The sequence below is a fragment of the Leptonotus elevatus genome, chromosome 14 (assembly GCF_054856555.1).
Source record: "Leptonotus elevatus isolate MCC_2025b chromosome 14, RoL_Lele_1.0, whole genome shotgun sequence".
In the NCBI taxonomy this organism is placed as follows: domain Eukaryota; kingdom Metazoa; phylum Chordata; class Actinopteri; order Syngnathiformes; family Syngnathidae; genus Leptonotus; species Leptonotus elevatus.
The window spans coordinates 13,026,681-13,047,168 of NC_141252.1; the positions used below are offsets into that span (position 1 = coordinate 13,026,681).

At 39.1% G+C, this 20,488-nt stretch overlaps 1 protein-coding gene across 2 annotated transcripts in view; it reads left to right on the plus strand.

Moving 5' to 3' along the window:
* The window catches only part of arid1b (AT-rich interactive domain 1B), a 224,381-nt gene that overhangs the window by 23,370 nt on the left and 180,523 nt on the right, over positions 1-20,488 (plus strand). For both annotated transcript variants that reach the window (XM_086094165.1, XM_086094166.1), the window contains exon 2: positions 14,986-15,189. In XM_086094165.1, the coding sequence (XP_085950291.1) occupies positions 14,986-15,189 (204 nt within the window). The remainder of the gene's footprint in view (positions 1-14,985; positions 15,190-20,488) is intronic.

A 20,488-nucleotide genomic window follows, 5' to 3' on the forward strand; every position in this document is an offset into this window, starting at 1 on the left:
ACATCACCTGTGCTGAGGAAGTAGGTAACGACCAATCCTGGCTCACCTGCTTTATGGGTTTGGTCAGCAAACTGAGACATGATTGGTCATTACCTACTTCCTCAGCACAGGTGATGTCAGTTAGATTTTAAAGGCATTAATTGTACATTAAAAATAATGAAGTTATCAAATTCATTATGGACCAAATATTAATGTTTTACTGCAGAAATTGGCTCAATGAGTCTAGTATCCCGTTAAGGATCTGCCGATACTTAGTCCCGATCCAATTCCTCGGCAATACATTAAAAAAGAAAAATGGTTTCAAGTTAATATAGAAATGTACATACAGGCACGTGCCAACACCAGCCTTAATTTAAGGTATCGGTACTCTCGATGGCAGCTGATACCATTATCGGCTGCTCTCTTCTGGCCATTTTACAATCAGGAACTAGAAATCAAAATGAGAAGAATAGAAAATTCACGTTAATTTCATGAACTTTTAAGGGAAACGTTGTATTAATATATGTCTTCCTTTAAAATGTATCTGTCAATGTTGTTGTTTTTTTTTGTATAAATGTTTTGCATCGTGGTATCAATACTTAGTATCGGTGATTACTCAAAAGTTGAGTACTCAGACTGGTATTGGTCTGGAAAAAAAATATCGAAGATACTTAGTTTTTAGCATACAATTAGCAAATACACAAATTATAGCTATGACATTTATGATTTTATGTGAATGGTTATAGACATTCCTCGGGTTGTTGCTCCCAAACTATGTGGTAAACTGGTTTAAGATGTACCATAAAAGTGGCTGTATTGTTTTTAAAACCACTTCATTGGTGGTTTACTATATGTACCCTCCCCCCTTTTCACTTCACCATGTTATTGCATGCAGCTGAATTATGTTTCCACACCTGGGAAATATGTCCATCCCTTTAATATGTCCATCCATCCATTTTTCTTTACGGCGCGTGTGTGTGTCCTCATTAGGGTCGCGGGTGAGCTGGAGGCTATCCCAGCTGATTTTGGCCCAGAGGTGGGGTGCACACTGGACAGGTTATTAGCCAATCACAGCCTTTAATATGTGCAGTTTTTAATACAAAAAATGCACATAAAAGGTCACTGAAGGTTTAGAGCCATTTATTCTGGCCACATATGTTCTGGACCATATTTAGATTCACTGTGTGGTTACACTGTTGTTGAATTATGCCTTGAGTAATTCTTAAATGTAATAATATCCATTGTTAATAGTAGAAAGAGAGGCGTGCATAATATAAAGAGTAATTATGAGAATAATCCAATCCAGCTTTGATTTGATTCAGTTTGCTAGCGTACTATAAATAAAACTTCCTTGCTGAGCCTTGACAATGAAAGGGTGAATGGTGGTAGGCTATTGCGTCAGGGCCCCCACAGGCCTGGAGCCTTTCTCACCGATCGACCCCGCTCCTCCACCTCACGTTCCTCCAGCCGCTCTGTGATTGATTCCCAGTCAGGGTCGAGGAGATGGAAGGCCTGACTCAGGCTCACAGGGCCCGGGGGCCTCTCACTGGGTGACCTGGAGAGGTTGCAGTGGGGGGGGGGGGGGGGGGGGTTCTTGGGCCTCACTATCCAGGCCAGGGAGCTATTTTGGGTCGGGAACGCTCACATTCATTACAGGGGAAAATGAAGGCCCATGTCTGCTGCAGCTGCTCCAGTGACCTCTAAGTGGAGGTGTGCGGGGGCTGGCCAGGTTGGGTGTTGCTGGAGTTGACGTCGTCTGCAAGTGGTTGCAAGGTTGAGAGACGTGGATTACGTTTACATGCAGTCAATTGTCATTATGCAAATAAACATCATTAAAAGACATTATATTGATGTCACCCATCACACTAATAAGGTAGTCGGTCTCCTGCGTCGTCATATTTCGCTATTTGGTTTACCTCTGCTTGTGTAGTTCCATAGGGTTGCACGCCAGACGCACGGACTTACATATGTGAATTTTCATACACAGTGGAAATAATGTGAAAACTCTGTGTAAAAATCAATGTATTCACGTTTAACGAGTGGCAACGTAAGATGGCCGCAGAAAAAGTAGATAAAAAGTAGTTCAGACCAAGATTCGTTGCAAATAGAGCATGCGCAGAACACAAAACAAATTTCCATTCAAGAGAGGTACCCCGATATACGTATATATGACCAAATATTTGGGTTAGAAAAGGGGTAATCCAAAAGTCTTATTTGGGATTTTCTAAAAGAAAATTCAAATTCAAATTGTTATTTGACAGGGACAATGCAGTCAAACATTGTTACAGACGGGTACTTCCACAACATTGCAGTACAATATCAAATGTAAAATATAGATCAATTAAAAAGGCCTTTAAAAATACACACATTTCAAAATCAATAGTTCAGTATTACATTTACAGTATAATAATAATAATAAGCCTATTCGGATTTTAGCGCATGTCCAAAACCCGAATATTGCCAATATTTTCGTTCTGAAAGGGCTATTGACTCTGTGCAAACGTAGTAAAATAATTCAACGGAAATATAAAATGAACTGAACTTGACTTGTACTGTAACTGTGTATCAATCACGAACCGTTCTCCACGTCATTTATAACAGATAGTATGAAAGCAATTGTGTCTAATCCATTATTTAATGTAAATTTCCAGCTGAGTTTTCAGAATTGGAGCCCTCGTGTGTCATGCTGGGCCCGATAATGAAATCAATTTGGTTTAAATTGTTTCAGGTGACTTTTAATGAGTATCTAATATCCGCCTCAGGTGAGGTTAGGATATCTGTTTGTTTGTGTGCTTGTGTGTGTGGTTTTTTTCTAAAGTGATGGATCACCCGCCGGAGAAATATGGATAGTTCCACCCTGGAGGACTGGGCAGTGCTCCAAAACAAACTGCCTGAATGTAAATCCTTGTTTTTAGTGGGGAGCCTCTTTAACTACACCATGTGTGTGACCTACTTTGACAAATCTGTTGTTTATAGGTGCAACGCATTTGCTATTTATCGATTATTTGATGAAAGACGTTTCCATTGAAATCCTTTGCCTGTTTTTTAAGGGTGCAAAAGAAAATCAAAGGCTGAATAACAAAGATGGAGGAGCGCTATTGTGTTGTGGCCTTAGATAACACATTCATAATTCACAGTGATCCCACTCCCCCAATGGCCAGCCTCAGGAGCTCGTTAAGCTTTGCCTTACAGTGTTGACTAATGGATGGCAGAGAAAGCCCCCCCAGGACCCTTTAGCATCATTTGTGTTGGTCTGCTCACTTAGTATTCACTTATGTATTTTCACCCTACTCTGAGCACAATATCATGAATAACCATGGCTAATTCATAAACACACTTGGCAATACACGACTTGGCTCATAATTATTCAACCTGTAGAAACACACTTCCCCTCTAATACCATTCCGTTAGCAAAGACGGTGATTCCCTGGAATAGGAAGGGGAATCGAGCCTGCATGTTTACTAGCGGTGATTCAGCCTTGACTGCTGGACAAGCAAAAGGGCAGCATTTAACATGTTTGCTATCTTCAGGACAGATGGTTTTATTCACCAACAGGTGTCAACAAAACCATTTGTTCTTACTGTGTTTTTCTTATTACTATTTTGGGAGACATTTATTAATTCTTATTTTCAAAATAATGTTATGACAAGAAAGCAAGAATGTTGACATTGAGGCCATGTTTGGCAGTTTTATTAACCTGCTGGCCTGTAAAAAAAACAAAAACAAAAAAAGCACACTCGCAATTGGACATTGGGATTTTCTAGGAATGTTGTAGTAGTGATCATTAAAAACTGGTCGGTGCTGGATTTCACTTTCCTTTCTTTTCTTTGGTCCTTCCTCGGGTCTCCTGACGGCCTCATGACTTTGGCTGGATTCTGAAGTGTTCGGTTTAGGTGAACGGTATTAGATTTTTTTATAGGTTTTAGGTGAACTAATGCATACACACATACACGCACGCACACACGCACATGCGTTTTTCACATATAAAATCAAAATGTATAAAAATAAAAAATAATAAAAATAATAAAATAAATAAAAGAGCAATGATGATGTCAAATCTGTAAAACTACCGAATGAACTGAGCTCTCCAGAAAAAAAAATAAAAAAATAAAAAATGTAAACACTTAAGATTGTATGTGGTTGTGGACCCAAGTGCACGAAAGCCATGCAGGAGAGTTCTTATAAAAGGAATTTCATAACAGAAGGTCTATGGATTAAAAAAACAACTACGGTACTAAATTAATATTAGTCCAAAACAACACGATTCAAAGTAACAAACAGAAAGATAAGGCTCTACATGACATGACATTGTGACAAATAACAACAGATAGCAAACATAAACAAGGAATTGACAATGCCAGAAAGAAACCAGGGAAATTATGCTACATTCGAGGAAGATAGGAAATCGGATTTATTGCACTTGGATTGTCCCTTTTCCAACCTCAAAGCATTTGAAGTAAATGTAAACAACAAAGATGGCTGATTGCAATGAACTGTTTGTTATTCTGGTTAACGCAGTAATTCCATATCACGTTGTGTTACGTATTTCCCCCCAATTTTTTTAAAGTAACAATAAATAAATATGAAGAAATATCTGTTTAAAATTTCTCCATGAGGCTCGCCATTGTCAAGTGACGTCAGATTGAAGCCGGTCAGTGAACTTGGGGTCCATTTCCCCCCCCCACCTGACTTTGCAACAAGTTAAAAGGTGTATTCCTGGTCTGAAGTCAGAAAAGTCCAACTTTCCACTTTCCTCGAATGCAGCATAAATACAAGCAAACTGACGAGACAACGAGGAACACCTGGACAAGACACAAGTGTTCGAAGAAGCTGATTGGAAGACATAAGGGACCGGCTTGATGAGCACAGGTGGAAACAAAAGACCTAACGAACAGGACAAGACACAAACCACAAACAAATAAAGACATAATATGAAACAAAAACAAATGTGAAAAAAAATTCAGATCATGACAGTTTATAGAAATAAAGTGTTAAATATTTCCTACCATGTTAAATCATTGTTGGTCATTATTGAAGGAAATAATTGACATAATTAGCGTGTTCAAAGAGGTCAATATTTCAAAATAAGGTGATTTAAGGTCATTTGTCTTCAAACTGGAAGCCCTTCAAATGAATCAAAATCCAAAAAGTAGCTGCCAGTTCCCAAAAAGTTGTTGACCCCTGAACTAAAGCCTTAAAAAAAAATGCATCCAGTGGACCAATATGAGGCAATTAACACCACCAACATGATGGTCAACGCTAACGTCACAGTCCATTTTTTGGGGGGGTGAGGGGGATCATATGAATTGGAAGTAGAGATTTTGCTGCACATTGGGTTCGAGGCCCATTATTTTCTTTCTCTTCTTTCCCTTTCTGTTTCATTTGGTTTGGTAAGAGGCTCCCTCCATGGGGTTCTGGGGGCCCGAGGAGCACATTCCTCTCGTTCCTCCATGGCCACTAAATGAAATGGGTCCCAGTGTCGAAGCGGGCGGAATGCATCAGGCCCGGTCCGCGTCGGTAATAGGCACCATGAAAACAAGCAGGGAGCATCCATAGTAGTGAAAGCACTGGCAGTCTGTCTTCAAGCTTTCTATAGGGGATGCTACTGATATGTGGGAGATGTGATTCAAAAAAAAAAAACATGAGAAAATGATGGAATATTATATTTGCATGTGACAAATCCAGCCTGAATACCTTTAGTCTTTGAAGGAGATTTAACTGGCAAATTTGAGGTCTCTGCTCTCGCTCAGTTTGCTTCACACGTTTTGGTTTTATATGTTTTCATTTTCTAATGGGGTGTCGCAGGCATGTCAGATGAATCTCGTTTTGTCATTGAGTTCCCCCCCCCCCCCTCCCTTCTCTTCCTCCTATTTTTGTCTCAGGCCCTCATTCAGCAAAGGAAAAGGGCTCCGGTGACCCTTCGACCCCAATCTCACTTGAGACAGATGAAGCAGCCGCTCTCCTCCCTCCCCGTCTCTCCTCCGCTCTCCTCCTCCTCCCTTCTCTTAATGACGTCTTTGTGATGGCCGTGACGAACCGTGCGATCTGCAACTTTCCCTCGTGCTGGCGGGAGGGGGGGGGGCTGGGAAGGGTGTATTATGAGCATGCGCGTGTGTCTGTGGTATAAATATTGGTGTCAAACGCAGAGGGCACACCTCTCGCCCAACACTGAGCGACACAGCATAGAGAGCAATTATGTGCATTGCGGCAAACACAAAAGCGTGCCGGTTGTCTGCATTACGGCAGCCTCTTATCTGACTTCTCTCTCGCACTCAGTCTGCCTCTCGTTCTAACCTCCTCATTGCCGAACATGCGCTGTTTATGTGGGAGCCTCCACCCACCTCCTCCTCCGAGGCTGCCGTCTCCTGCTTTTCCCTTGGTAAATTTCGTCCTCATATGCTATGTAGGCATATTGAGCTAAAGAAGGGCGCCAGCTAGCTCCCTGTGGACTGGAGATACTTTTCTCACTGCCGTTTGTTACGGGACTTTTTCCTAACAAGGCGCGCGTGCTGAGATCGGATTTATATAGCACTTTTCTAGACACTCAAAGACGCTTTACGATGGGTACATTATTCATGCACTTATACATTCACACTGCGGCGGCGGTAAGCTACTTAAGTAGCCACAGCTGCCCTGAGGCAGGCTGACGGAAGCGAGGCTGCCAGTGTGCGCCTACGGCCCCTCCGACCACCACCAAACATTCGCACCTTCCATACACCAGTGTGAGTAGCACTGGAGGCAATGTGTGTGAAGTGCCTTGCCCAAGGACACAACGACACATGACTTGGGGAGAGCGGGGATCGAACAGCCGACCTACTGGTTACTGAACGACCGTCTCTACACCCTGAGCTACGGCATATTGTTCAAAACATATTTGTATTGGTTGGCCATATTTAAATACGTTCAACGGGAAACCTAGCAGGCTGCCGGCCTAATAAAACGCTGGGGGAAACTCTGGTTGCATCGTACTTGTAGGCTCAATGCTAAAAACTTAGCTTTTCCCCCACAATGCTACGAGGTAAACACTTGTATTTAATTTGTCAAGTAAAAAAAACAAACTCATTTTTTTAAGCATTTGGCCTACATTATACCAATACGCTAAAAAAATTAAGTAAATAATCACTGCTTATAATTTTTATGATTTATTATTGTGTCTGTAATGAATGATTTCTGTTCGGCATTTTTCAACGTAAATCATGCACTACAAAACATAAGAAATCATACAAATTACGAATACTGTAAACAAATGTTTGCTTACTTAATTTGTATTGGTGTAATATGGGCCAAATGCTTAAAAAAATAGCAGGTGTGCATTATGGGAAATTGTGTTTTTAGCATTTAGCCTGCAAGTACTATGTTTAAATGTATTTGCAAATACTTAATATATATTTAAACATATTTAAATATGTTCAAACATATTTACCAGTCAAAAATGTTTACTGTTTACTCCACATTGGCAGTTCCACGCTTCCGTAGTAATCTGGCAACAGTCGCTTAAGAATTTTCCAAATAGAGGCCGGACAGGGAAGAGTTAACACGCGGCGCTCCTCTGCTCTCTGCTTGATGACATCAGTATTGTCTCTGCATCCATGAAATTAATTTTTCTAATCTTAGTCAGCAGGAGCGGGGGAATTTGCACACATGAATATGGAGCTTGATCTAGTCGCCCACCGCTCCCGTCTCTCTCTGGCGTTCTCCCCTCCTCCCCTGCTTTTCCTCTTTCCCTTGTTCCTATTTTATTCTGTTTTCTAAAACAGTAGGCCCAAACGTAAAAGTGTTTTTAAGCCTCAAATGCGTAGCTTTGTTCTGCAGGCGGCGGCATCGCAAAGGTCCGCTGTGTAATAGGAATTGGAGAGTGCTTTGCTGCATGGTATAAATAAATAACATAAAAGACAAGAGTGATCGTCCCAGCAGACCGAGCGGCTCTGACTGCAGCATGTTGATTCTCCAGAAAGAGACGCACGCTGCACAGAGCGCACAGAAGATCCGTAGACAATAATTATCCTTATTTGTTTCTACTCACAAATTCACACGGCTAAAAGGTTTCATTACCCGAGAAAAAAAAGGCAGGCGGTATTTGCTCCAAGAGAAAAAGAGATCGTCAATAAACGGGATTTGATGCGTTTCCTTTTAGGTGACATCGAAAGCTATTTTAAAAACGATGTGCCCTGCAAGCACCCGCCATGTTGTTAAAGTATAAATCCGAATAGCAGAGAAGTACATTGAGCTATAGAGAGAAAAACAACAACAACAATACTTACTGTAACAATTGTAACAGTCAACCTGAAATGGTTTTATGGAGCCGTCCGAGAGGAAAAGCATACTTGTTCCACACAGTGTTAAACTGCCAGGTACTATAAGGAAACATAATAGCCCAATGAATTGCTCTTTGGAGGATTAAACCATTTCTGAAGTAGCTTTTGCTCAATAAAGCAGCTTGTAGCCCATAAAGAACATCATGAAGGTTACAGGAAGACCACCATACCGATGCAAACATATGGAACCACAAATGGAAACACTCAAGTTTTGTCACTGGAAATGAGCGTTGTAGCTCTGGAAGGTTGATCATCTATGTTTCCATGGTAATCAATATTCTCATTAAGACAGTGAAAGCCGCACTCTGACCGAGATGGATTACTTCATCATATTACTGTTTTACTTGATCCTTTTATTGGTAAATTTCTTTTAATGTTGAGTTGTGCGATTTTGCAATTTTTGTTTAACTCCTATTATTGCATTATAGAATCATTTTGTGACCACAAAAAACAACAACTTTAATCCTCCAACTTTTGTTGTATCGCAATAGCCAATCGGTGTCATGAATGTATTTACTGCATCACACGCAGTAGCCGCATATAACACAGACACACACATATGGCGTGGTGAAATCAAAACAATATGGGACAATATTGTTGCGGTCTGTGGGTTCGAGAGGTAAACAACACAGCCATCTTCCAATACTGGCCAAGACCACGGCAAAATGAAGCAGGCTTGGGGATGGGGGGGGGGGGGGGGGGCGTGAGGAAGCTGGCTTGATTATGTATAGCTGTTGAACTGTCAACCAAGTTAGCATTTAGTGGCTAACGTAATAACAAAACCACCGGTCACCAGATTATGTTCGAAGAGGAGCCCCTCCTCGTCTTCACGAGAAGAAACCACCGTGTAGCCCCCCCCAAACAAACGCACATGAGACACGCAGGGCAATGCAATAGTTTGTGTTTGGCCTGAACCTTAGCATACTGTGTTTTTTTTTTTTTTACTCATTCACTGCCATTAATGGTTATAGACGTCAAATATTCATTTTAAACTATTTCAATTAGTTTAACATTTTTTTCCCACTTTTGTTAAGAAGAGTATGAAAACCTAGAATGTTTTTATTGTACATTAAAAACAGATATACAATTTGTGATTAATCGTGAGTTAACACGTGAAGTTGTGCAATTAATTACGATTAACATTTTAATCACCTGACGCTCCTAATTTTTTAATAATCTTTTTTTTTTTTATCGCTTCAGGCAAAAAGTTTTTTTTATTGTAATTAATCGAATGACTTCAATAGTTAACTCACAATTAATAAGAAATTTTACATCTGTTCTAAATGCACGATCAATTTGGGTTCTAGGTTTTCATACTCTTGTATGAAAAACAAAAGTGGAAAAAAATGTAAACTAAAAGAAATAGTTAAAATGAATATTTGACGTCAATAGCCGTCAATGGCAGTGAATGAGTTAATGATGTGCCGTGTCGAAATTCTATTGTGATTTCAATTTTGCCTTATCACAACCATAAAAAGAGAAAAACGATTTATGTGTTAAATAGCGTCATGTGTGTTTGCTTACAGCATACGCTTATTACATTATTTATTTTCTGGTTGTTCTTGCAAAGTTGATCTTTGGCAGCTGAGTAAATAAAACAATTCGAAATCAACGAATCATTGTTTGTTAGACGTGATTTCAATATCAATCAAAATATACGTGATACTTATTTTTCCCCATAATCCTCAAGTCCTGTTAGAATGTTCTGGAGGGATGCAAGGGGGAATGTGAGAGGATGATACTTGGAGTGTGACATGTATTTCATGTAAAAAAGAAAAGAAAAGAAGAATTGGTATGAGCAAGGTTGTTTTTACAAAACACTATAATCAAAGTATTGTCGTCCAGCTCAACAGTGCACTCACTACATGTAAACAAATGTGTTGTGTTTTTGTACAGCGAACAGCAGTGGGGGAATAATAGGAAAGGGAATGTTTTGGACATGCTTCTTTCTTTTTTTCTGCCTCGTCTAATAATAATAAAATAATATGAATCAGAAGCATTGACCAATATTGTTTTTATGTCTTGTTTCATCCCAGCGTGTCTCCTAATCCACATATCTGAGCCTTTTGTGCCTTTCTGCACAATAACTGGCTACATTAATGCGTGAAGGGGTGAAATCTGTTTTTCCCAAATAAAACTATTGTCGAATGAACTCAAAAAGCAATTTAGCAGGTTTCACCCCGTAGTAATTTCACCATGTTCTGTGTAATGGCTTTGTTTTGCAAAGAAAAGAAAAAGCTCCTGAGAACGAGAATGCGAGCGAGAAAGAGGACTTCATAAATTGAATTTTAAATTTATCAGTTGAAATTCCATTGCCCCCGCCTCTCCCCTTCTGTTGATAGCATGCCCAGATGAACCAAACAGAAAAACACAATTGTTTTGTTCTTTGTATGTGTTTTTTTTTTTTTTTTATTATCCACTGTCCCCCCTGGCGCAAACATGATTTTGTTCATGTCATATTCATATTTTCCCCCTAAGTACACTCATTTCTCTTAGGGGAGGAAAAAGGGAACGTTTCAATTTGTCAAGAAATGTTTCTTTGTGCTTTGAGGGAATCGGTGGGCATATCTCAAGGAAACCTTCAGTGGACTGAAATCTCATTTAGTGGAACTTGTCATGAGGGCAGATATGAGGCTGTGTTTGGGGAGGAGGAGAGTTAACTGGCTGTGTTGATAATGTCACATGCGGAAGATGGACTGATGTGTCTGCCGGCGCCATGTAATTTCACCGCGGCCGCTTTATTTGACAAATCCTCACTCGTGTGTGTGTGGAGGGGAAGAGGGGGGGTGGGGGGCATATTTGCGTTTAATCGAGCATCCACTTCTCCGTTCCCAAAACCCAGAAGTTATTTTCTGATTCCAGTGCATTTTTAAGTGTTGCAGTTCACTTTTATTTATTTATTTTTTTTAGTGTGTGTACACACTTGGCAGCTGTGTGAGGGGATTTACTTGAGTTGGCTCAGTAGTTGTTACAAGTGGAGGAGCTCTCGAGATGGGGCTGGTGAACTGAGTGCTGTTTGGGTGTTGCTGAGTGCCGCTGGAGCTTAGCGGGTTAAAGTATTTTAGGTGCATGCGGTTTTGGGTGTTTATTGCCCAATTTCTTTGCCACGTGCGGTTTAGTTGTGTATATGAATGCAAGGCATTCTATTGTTCAAAAGGTCAATTTGTTGTAGTGAACACATCCTTTATAACGCATGACAAATATGATTGTCCGAGACCATATTCGGGGACTCCATTTGTAGTGTCATTTTAAATTTTTATTTTAGTCCTGAAAGAAAGTTTTTATTGTGAATTTCTTTACAAGAAGCTACAATTTAGACATTAATTACTCTAGAATGGCTCTCTTTTTTTTAATATACTTCCTTATGTGTAATTCTGTGTTTAGATATCAACTTTTTCTTCAGCCACATGCAGCATTGTGGCTCGGAGAATATAATGAAATGATGATGAAAGAGTTGTAATCAAATCTGAAGATAATGCAGTAATTACTTTTATTTCACGCTGTCAAAGAGATATTAACTTCAAGATATGTTAAAGGTTGAACACAATATGTTCCGGGATACTTTAAATAACATTCGGAACGCCGACTGTCAGAACTATAAAACGCCAAATTCTTGATCTGATTGCTGACTGATTAAAGGGGAAGTCAACCTTAAACATTTCTTGACAATAATATGTTATATGTGACCTCACTAGTTTAAACATGACATTCTGATTAATATTACATATTGTGGAAAGCAAAAGGCATACATTTCCATTGTGCCGCTTGCTGTCGACTGAAGATGACATCACAGTTGCTCAGGGTTCAGGCAATGACCAATCACAGCTCACCTGTTTTCCTGAAGCTGAGGTGTGATTGGTTGTTACTTGAGACCTGTGATGTCATTTTCACTCGACAGCAAGTGGCAAAATGGCCGCCTTCTGATATTGATAAAAAAACGGCTTATCTTATTAAATGGACTTTCATGCTGTTCTAGCACCACATTATGTGTTAAATGTACCACTCGGCTTTTTTTTTTGCAGACTGGTCACCCTGGAATGTGAATTCCCTGGATTCCCCCTCTTCTTTTTTCCCCTCATATGGGGTTTTTGAGTTTTCCTTGCCCTCTTTGGGGGTTTAGATCAGAAGATGCCATTGATACCTACATTTTAATTGACTTTAAGGAGTAATGTGAAAAAAAATAACATAATGCCAGCGTACTTACATAAAATAAGTATAGTGCTGCAAAATAGCCTCCTCTCATATTTCTTGTTAGACTTCTAAAATTCTGCTGGTGTTGACCTTTGCAAGATAAGCCTCTCTCAAATGAGGCCTCAAAACAACTCCGTGCTGCGAAACAACTTTCAGACCCCCCTCGTGTTCTCTCCTCACGCCCTTTCCGGCTGTCTTTCACCATCTCTCTCACTCGCCAAACACCCTTTTGCACACACGTTTCCTTCCTACACCGTGAAATAGCCCAAACTACTCCAAACACATGCCTCAGTAGACAAAACCACTTTAAGTGGCAGACCGGCGAACGGTCCGCACGTAACCTGCTGAATAAAGTGCTTCCATCCCCTGACATGTCTTCTTGATATTAAGCCTGGCAATATGAGGCAGTGGCAATTTCTTCTCCACACTCGACGAGGTGATATTGAGCTGGGGAGGAGGGAGTTGGCAGCGGTGGAGTGTGCGTGTGTGCGTGTGTGTGTTATGCTCAGTGGAGACGAGAGAAGGAAAGAAGTGAAAGTGTGTGTAAGGAACAGTCGGAACAAAATGTCATAAATCACACATGATCCAACACGGTGAGACAAAAGGGTGAAAGCCTGAGAGGAGAAAGGCAGCGCAGGGGAAGTCGACATTATCTGCCCGGACGACACACAAACACGTCGCTACAGGTGACGGATTAGCCTGGACTGATCCAGAATTTTCCAGTGTCTCACCAAGACCCCCTCAAATCACCCCTCCCCCCCCCCCCCCAACCCCCCCCCCCCCCCCCCCCCCCCGCCCTTCAAAAGACATTGAAATACTCACTGTGAAATGAATTGATGGCAGCTCTTTGGATAGCTGCTACTTGGACTACTTGACTTCCCCCGAATTGCCTCCAGGGATTCTAACTTGAATTGCTTTGTCACTTGAAGCAGCTCCCTTATTTTATAATTCATAAGAGTAGAATGACTACTTTGTGCTGCTTTGCTGTAAGCAACAACAAGTGAGGTGGCGGTGTTGTCAAGTGATTATTGGCCCTGTTGGTCTGCGGTTGTGGGGGAAAAGGCTATAAAGTTTTTTTTTTATTGCTATTGTTCCTTGTTGCTTTAAACCACTTTTACCGCCATTAAAACCTTTTCAGGCATTATAATAAAGATGTGTTATAATTAAATCATTTTATTTTGGCCTTCCGCCACCTCCCTAAAGCCATGCAATAAACATCGTTGCTAAGTAATTCCATTTGTCGTTCATTCATGACCTGCAGACATCCATTGAAGGCCTCCAATCGGCATGTCATTGTAGCATAAATCAATTGTTGATGTGGTTTGGAGGGTGTGCACTTAGTTGACTTATGTCAAAGGCTGCAGCGTGCCAATTGATGGCTGAATTCACTTTAGAATATAAAACAATCACAATTTTCACTCTTTAATCCGTGGGATGTGCCGATATCCAAACGTCACTACATGATAATTATCAGGATATTGTGAGGAGGTTGACGATATATAAGAAAAAGCTCTATGTAGTTCACAATGCTTTAGACGGCTTAAGTGGGTGAAACGTTTTTGGCAGAGATGTTGAAAAATATTTGCTGGTACGACTGCAAATAAAATAAACGTGACCCATTGAATGTAAATGTCTTGACTCTGCAAAGCTAATTAGCAGAGGTCATAGTTCAAATAGTACAAGTAACGCAATGTACATAAAAGGCCTAGAATCAGTTAATATTGAGGCACTTTCTAATGCACGCACACATTATGAGTCGAGTCAATGTGTGGAGGAACTCCAGCATGTCATGTTCCCCTTCATTCTCTATTAGTATTGGTCTTAAACATAGGTGGCCAAAACATGCCTAATTAAAATTAAACTGCACTAATAAACTAACCACGAGAGGGAGCTGGAACTGCCCACATGGAATGCAACCTCTCATTTTTAACAGATGTGCTGCTATTAACTCATTCACTGCCATTGACGGCTATAGACGTCAAAATTTTATTTGAACTATTTCTGTTAGTTTAAATTTTTTTGCACTTTTGTTAACAAGAGCATGAAAACCTATAATTTTTTTTATTGTTCATTTAGAACAGATAAAACATTTTTGATTAATAGTGAGTTAACTAGTGAAGTAATGCGATTAATTACGATTAAAAAATGTATCGCCTGACGTCCCTAATTTTTAATAATCTTTTCTTTTTCTTTTTTTAAATTGCGTTAATTTTTTTATGGTAATTAACTGCATGACTTCAATAGTTAACTCACGATTAATCACAAATTTTATATCTGTTGTAAATAAATAAATAATATTTTTCTCGATTTTCATACTCTTGTTAACAAAAGTGGAAAAAAACTAATATAAATAGTTCAAATACGTTTTTGACGTCTATAGCCATCAATGGCAGTGAATGAGTTAATATCATGACATGACGATAATATTATTGTGGTTATTATAGTTACGTCCCCTATTTACTATTTTGGTTGCTTAAACATTTCATTTTTCCTTCACAGGTGTCATCCATGGACTTCATGGCGATGAAGCGCTCGCAGCTTTATGGTATGGCCAATAATCCATACTCGGGCCCACAGCAGCCAGGGGGCGGGCCTTACCCGCCAAGCCAGCCGTATACTTCACCTCCCTCACACCGTTATCCAATGAGTATGCAGGGACGAGGTCAAATGGGTATGGGAAGCATGCAGTATCCCCAGCAACAGGTACGTTCACAAACCAAAAGTGTGTTTTGTAAGGCAATGGGAGGCTTTATTAGCAGGCTTTACATGATTAGGATTTTTCGGCCGATCATGGATTTTCACTTGTTTTATGTATGAAATGCATATTGTCAAAGGCAATTTTTTAACAGTCAAACTTAACGAGAGACATTGACAAAAGGAGACACAAGGAAAACTAAAATTTAACTGAAACTAAAACACGGATCACGACACAGCTATTACTTTGGAAAATAATGATAAATATAGCCCAAAGCACTTACTGAATTATGGAAAAATGGAAATTAAATTGCTTTCATTAATCAATTAATCGAGAAAAATAATCTCTCGCTCTCTCTCTTAAAAATTTAATTAGGCTTATATGAATGTACAATATGTATGTTTTGCTTAGATTTACATTCTGACCATGACTACAAGCTGAGACAAAGCAGGGATTTGAGGTTCCTACATAAATGCATATCCTCATTCAGACACAGACTCCGCGTTAAAACAACATTAAACATATAACATGTGATGTGGTGAGTGTGAGAAGATAGATTTATGTTTCTGGTGCTAAAGCTGTCTAATAACAGTCATTTGTGGTCGTTGTGGTTTTATGAAATGCTTCACCGTCAAACAAGTTTTTTTTCCCCTTGCTCCTGGAAAAAAACATAAATGTGACATCCATGCTTGTCATCAGATATATTTTTTCCCCCCTCAAAGGCTTTATAGGTTCAATTTGAGACGAGGTCTAAATTACCAAGCTGTGTGTATCACAGCCTGTGCTGGTGTCACTCCTGCTCATCACTTTTGTTTCTTTAGACGCCCACTGGTGCGGGTGAGGTGATGCTCGGTGCACATTTCTCCTTTTATCTTCGTTCCGATAAGGGTTTCATTTCGCGTTTCTGTGTGATGCTCACTTTTTCAACAGTTTTTGTTCCTGTCCCCATTGAAAACATCAAGACATCGCATTCAGTGCAACTAGCATCAAAGCCGCTCTGTGTTGTCTGCTTTACTGAGTCCTAAGTAAATCTCATTTTGATGTATGCGAATGTGAACATGCGCTTGGTATTAGTTGCTAGTGGGCTACAGTAGATTTGTAAAACATTTACAGGATGAAGTCAAACGTCATATTGTATTGGGTTTTGTGTGTGTGCTCATGGAAAAAAGTGTGTGTTTGTAAGAGTGAGCACAAGGCAGACGGAGAGGTGCACAGTGTCCTATGCTGACGCTGCCTGCCATTTACTGTGACAGCTTGGTTGCTTCCATTGGACTTGCTGAGGCCAGTGAGCTTCTAAATATAGCAAGACGGGAGGGAGAGAGAGAGAGAGAGAAACATGGCAGATTCCTTGCATTTTTAATTAATATTTGAAGGAGATGCATGTACTACTGCATGTGAGCAATTAAAGAAAATATATTTGAAAAGTGTGGGGCGAACCCAATCTGCAGCAGATGCCTGATTTGCAGTGGCATGATTGACACATTGAACATCAAACTGAAATATCACTATTACATTGGCTATTATTGATTATTGGTAAGTATGACTTCATTGCCTGTATCTACAGCAAAAAGTGAAACAAAGTAAACAATTATCAAGAACTATTAGATTATTTCCAAATGTCTCATTTTGCCATAGTACTTTTGTTATTGTATTTTTTTGCTATGTACATTTGATCACATTGATTGTCAGGTTGATCATTCTTACATTTTAGTAATAACATTTATTTATAATCTGCTGACGGCAGACTGGACAGAGGATGGTAGAGTAGTGTTACTTTAGAATAATACAACTCAAGTAAAAGTAAAATGTTTTTCCTTACAATAATTACTTGAGTAAGTAAGTATCCAGTGAAAAAAAATACTCACATGCTGAGTAAATGGGGGTAACTTCTGATTAATTAATTTATGTATGTATGTATGTATTAATTACGGGTGTCAGGCGATCACATGACTTCAATAGTTAACACAATTAATCACAAATTTTATATCTGTTCTAAATATTTCATACACTTCATACACTTTTTAACATAAAAGTGGGAAAAAAATGTTAAACTAATAGAAATATCGCTGCATCTTTTAGTCATTGATACAGTTATTGAGTTAATATTAAAAATATATACTGTACTGTAAAAACATAAAAATAACGAATGTGATATTGATTTGTGTTGAGGTCATTTTTCTGCCACTAGATGGCATAATTGCATTTCTAAGAAGTTGGGGATAGCTCAGTGCATTTTTCTTTTCACATTAAGAGCTATCTAATCTTTAACATGAAGTAACTTTTGAATGAATTCTGCATATTTTAAATATATTTTGAGCCCAGTCTCCACAAATAGATGCATTAATATTCAATTTATTACTGCTAAATGTTATTACTGCAAAATTTTGACATGGACGTGTCTGCTGCGAATTCCCCCAGTACAGGGGCGACATTAATCGCGCGTTTAAAAAATGAGTGGCGTTAAAGGAACTTTAAATTAACTCAAAGTTAACGCACTAATTTCGACACCTCTAGTATTAATTTTTAATAGCACATCATGAATATCATATCGATAAACCTGACCATAGGAAAATCGCTGGCATCGGGCTGAAACCTTGTACCTCCAAAATGGTCACTTTTCAGTAGCACCATCAAAAAACAAAAAAATGCATGTTTGTTCAACCATTAGCATTGCATTGTCAAAGAGAGAAAGCCATTTTCAACATTTTAGCTTGGTCAATAATTTGTAGAAATGGCACCCATACATGTAGACTGACCAATAGTATACATTTTTGAAAAAAAATATTACATTTACCAAATTGTGATTTATGATATGCTAATTCTAATTTCCCCAACAAGTTTACATGAAAAATAGAATACAACTGGCAAATTCAGCCACAATAAATGGTCTGAAATCAATTTTATTTGTTTACAAATGGGAAAGAGCATTATAGGCACACTGGGTAGAGATTATTAATTGCAGTATAATTGTACATTATTTGATGATGTTGATCTTCAACATCATCTGCAATTAAAATATTGTGTGTTCTGCTAACTTACATTGTTACATTCAGCGCATGCTTTCGGGCAAACTGGTTCCCAGTAATTTGATTCCTAGTAAATGATTTCTCTTACGTAACAAATGAAAAGTTAGCTTCAGCGACTTCAGGGCCAATACGGATTATATGTAGTCAAGGAGGCCAATAAACAATATTTGGAGCCTATATTCATTTGCATTAAACGGGAAAATACTTTTATCAACATTTTGCAAAATACAAACACCAACACTTTATCCTGAAACTTTCTTGAGTAAATCTAACAAAGTAAATGTAGCTGCTAGCCACCTGTGATTAGCAGCACTATGCTAACTCACTGCTACACTATTAAGATACCCTCACACTCCCAAACAGATCTTTATGCGAGGTTTGCAGAGCGCTTTTACGTACAGTCGCTCACGCAGTCCAAAATACATCCGTTGTACTTTTCAGTGTTGAGCGCCTAGAGCGTATTACATAGGGGAGGCTGCGCACCAGCATAGCAATCACAGCATAGCGCTATGGAACGTAATTAGTTCAAATAGAATTAGTTGTTCACTCTGGCTATAGCCATGGGAACTGTGCTTCTAAAGTTTCTAATTATCTGGTACTGGCTTTAAACGCAGCACCACCACCGCATTGACTGCATTACTGCAGCTGCTAGAATCAGCTCACAGTAATGAGTTTGGAGGAGGAGGTTTAATTCCACACGCTCACATGAGAGTAATGAGCCTCACCTACAGAAACAAGGTCACAGGTCACGTCTGAGAGAAGCGAGGGGGGGAAAAAAACTGCGGTATGCTTCATATCGATCGCTAGCATGACTTTTAACTCATTCACTGCCATAAATTCATAAAAGAAAACAAAGATTATTGAAAATTAGGGGCTACAGGCAATTTAAAATTATTAATTGTAATTAATCGCGTGACTTCACGAGTTAACTCGTGATTAATCGCAAATTTTGTATCTGTTCAAATGTACAATAAAAAAAATCTAGGTTTTCATACTCTTAACAAAAGTGGGAAAACATTTTAAACTAATAGAAATAATTAAAATGAATTTTTGATGTTTATAGCCGTCAATGGCAGTGAATGAATATAAAAAAAAAAGACAAAATTATTAAAAATTTGGGGCGACAGGCAATCAATTTTTTAAAATTGTAATTAATCGCATGACTTCACTAGTTAACTCACAATTAATCACACATTTTATATCTGTTCTAGATGTACAATAAAAAAATCTAGGTTTTCATACTCTTGTTAACAAAAGTGGGAAAAAAATGTTAAACTAATAGAAATAGTTCAAATGAATTTTTGACGTTTATAGCCGTCAATGGCAGTGAATGAGTTAATTACAACACAGTAAGATGCAGAAAATGTCATAGGACCCGTGAGAGGAGCCCCCTAGCCACCGTATCTTATCGTCACATGTTGCAAAGACAGTTGAGGATGTCAGCCTCGCTATCTCGGCTGTATTGGCAACACAATCCCCCATGATGCATTGCGCCTCAGGGCTGAGACCCCAGCTTGTCACAGCCAAACATGCTGCGACGTTGCCAGGCAACCTGTCACAGATATGTGTCTACCTCTGTGAATTGTGGTGTCTGTGCTTGTTGGGGTTTAGCGGATGGACAAAAGGTCCTCTGCTTTTCATTATGATTAAAGCCGGCTAAAATTAAGCCTTACTTTTTTTTTTATTAATAACTGCATCAAGTAGAGGGGGGAGTCAAGTTGGTTAATCCTTTGCCTTCTTTAGGCCTACATGAGGAAAGCATTTTGTTTGATCACAATAACTGTAAATGTGTCCTTTTTGTTTATTGATTTAATCATAATTAAATTTGGATTGTTTACAAACATAATGTTATGTCAAAATAATGCATTTGACAGTGTAGATGGCTACTGAAGTGTTTTGGTAGTTGAACACGAGTCAATCAGAGGATGGAAAATGCTGATGTCATTGCAAGGAGGGAAATTTGAAATCTGATTGGTTCAAGAAACAGTCCCATTGCTAAGGTTTCGTTGGCCACCACTAATGATTATAAATATTAGATTGGCAACACATAGTGGCTGAAGTCTGGTTGGACAAAAAAAAAAATCTAGCATCTACCTACCGTAAAGGAAACGATTGAGAATGGATTGAAGGAAAGTGTGATGTTAAGATCTTACCATTGGGAACTTCCAAGGTTGAATATGATTTTCATTTTTTTTAACGATGATGATTTAATGCAAAGGTGCGTAGCTAAAATGGCTTACATAATGGACTATATGCCACGGAGGAGGCGGCACTTCCGACT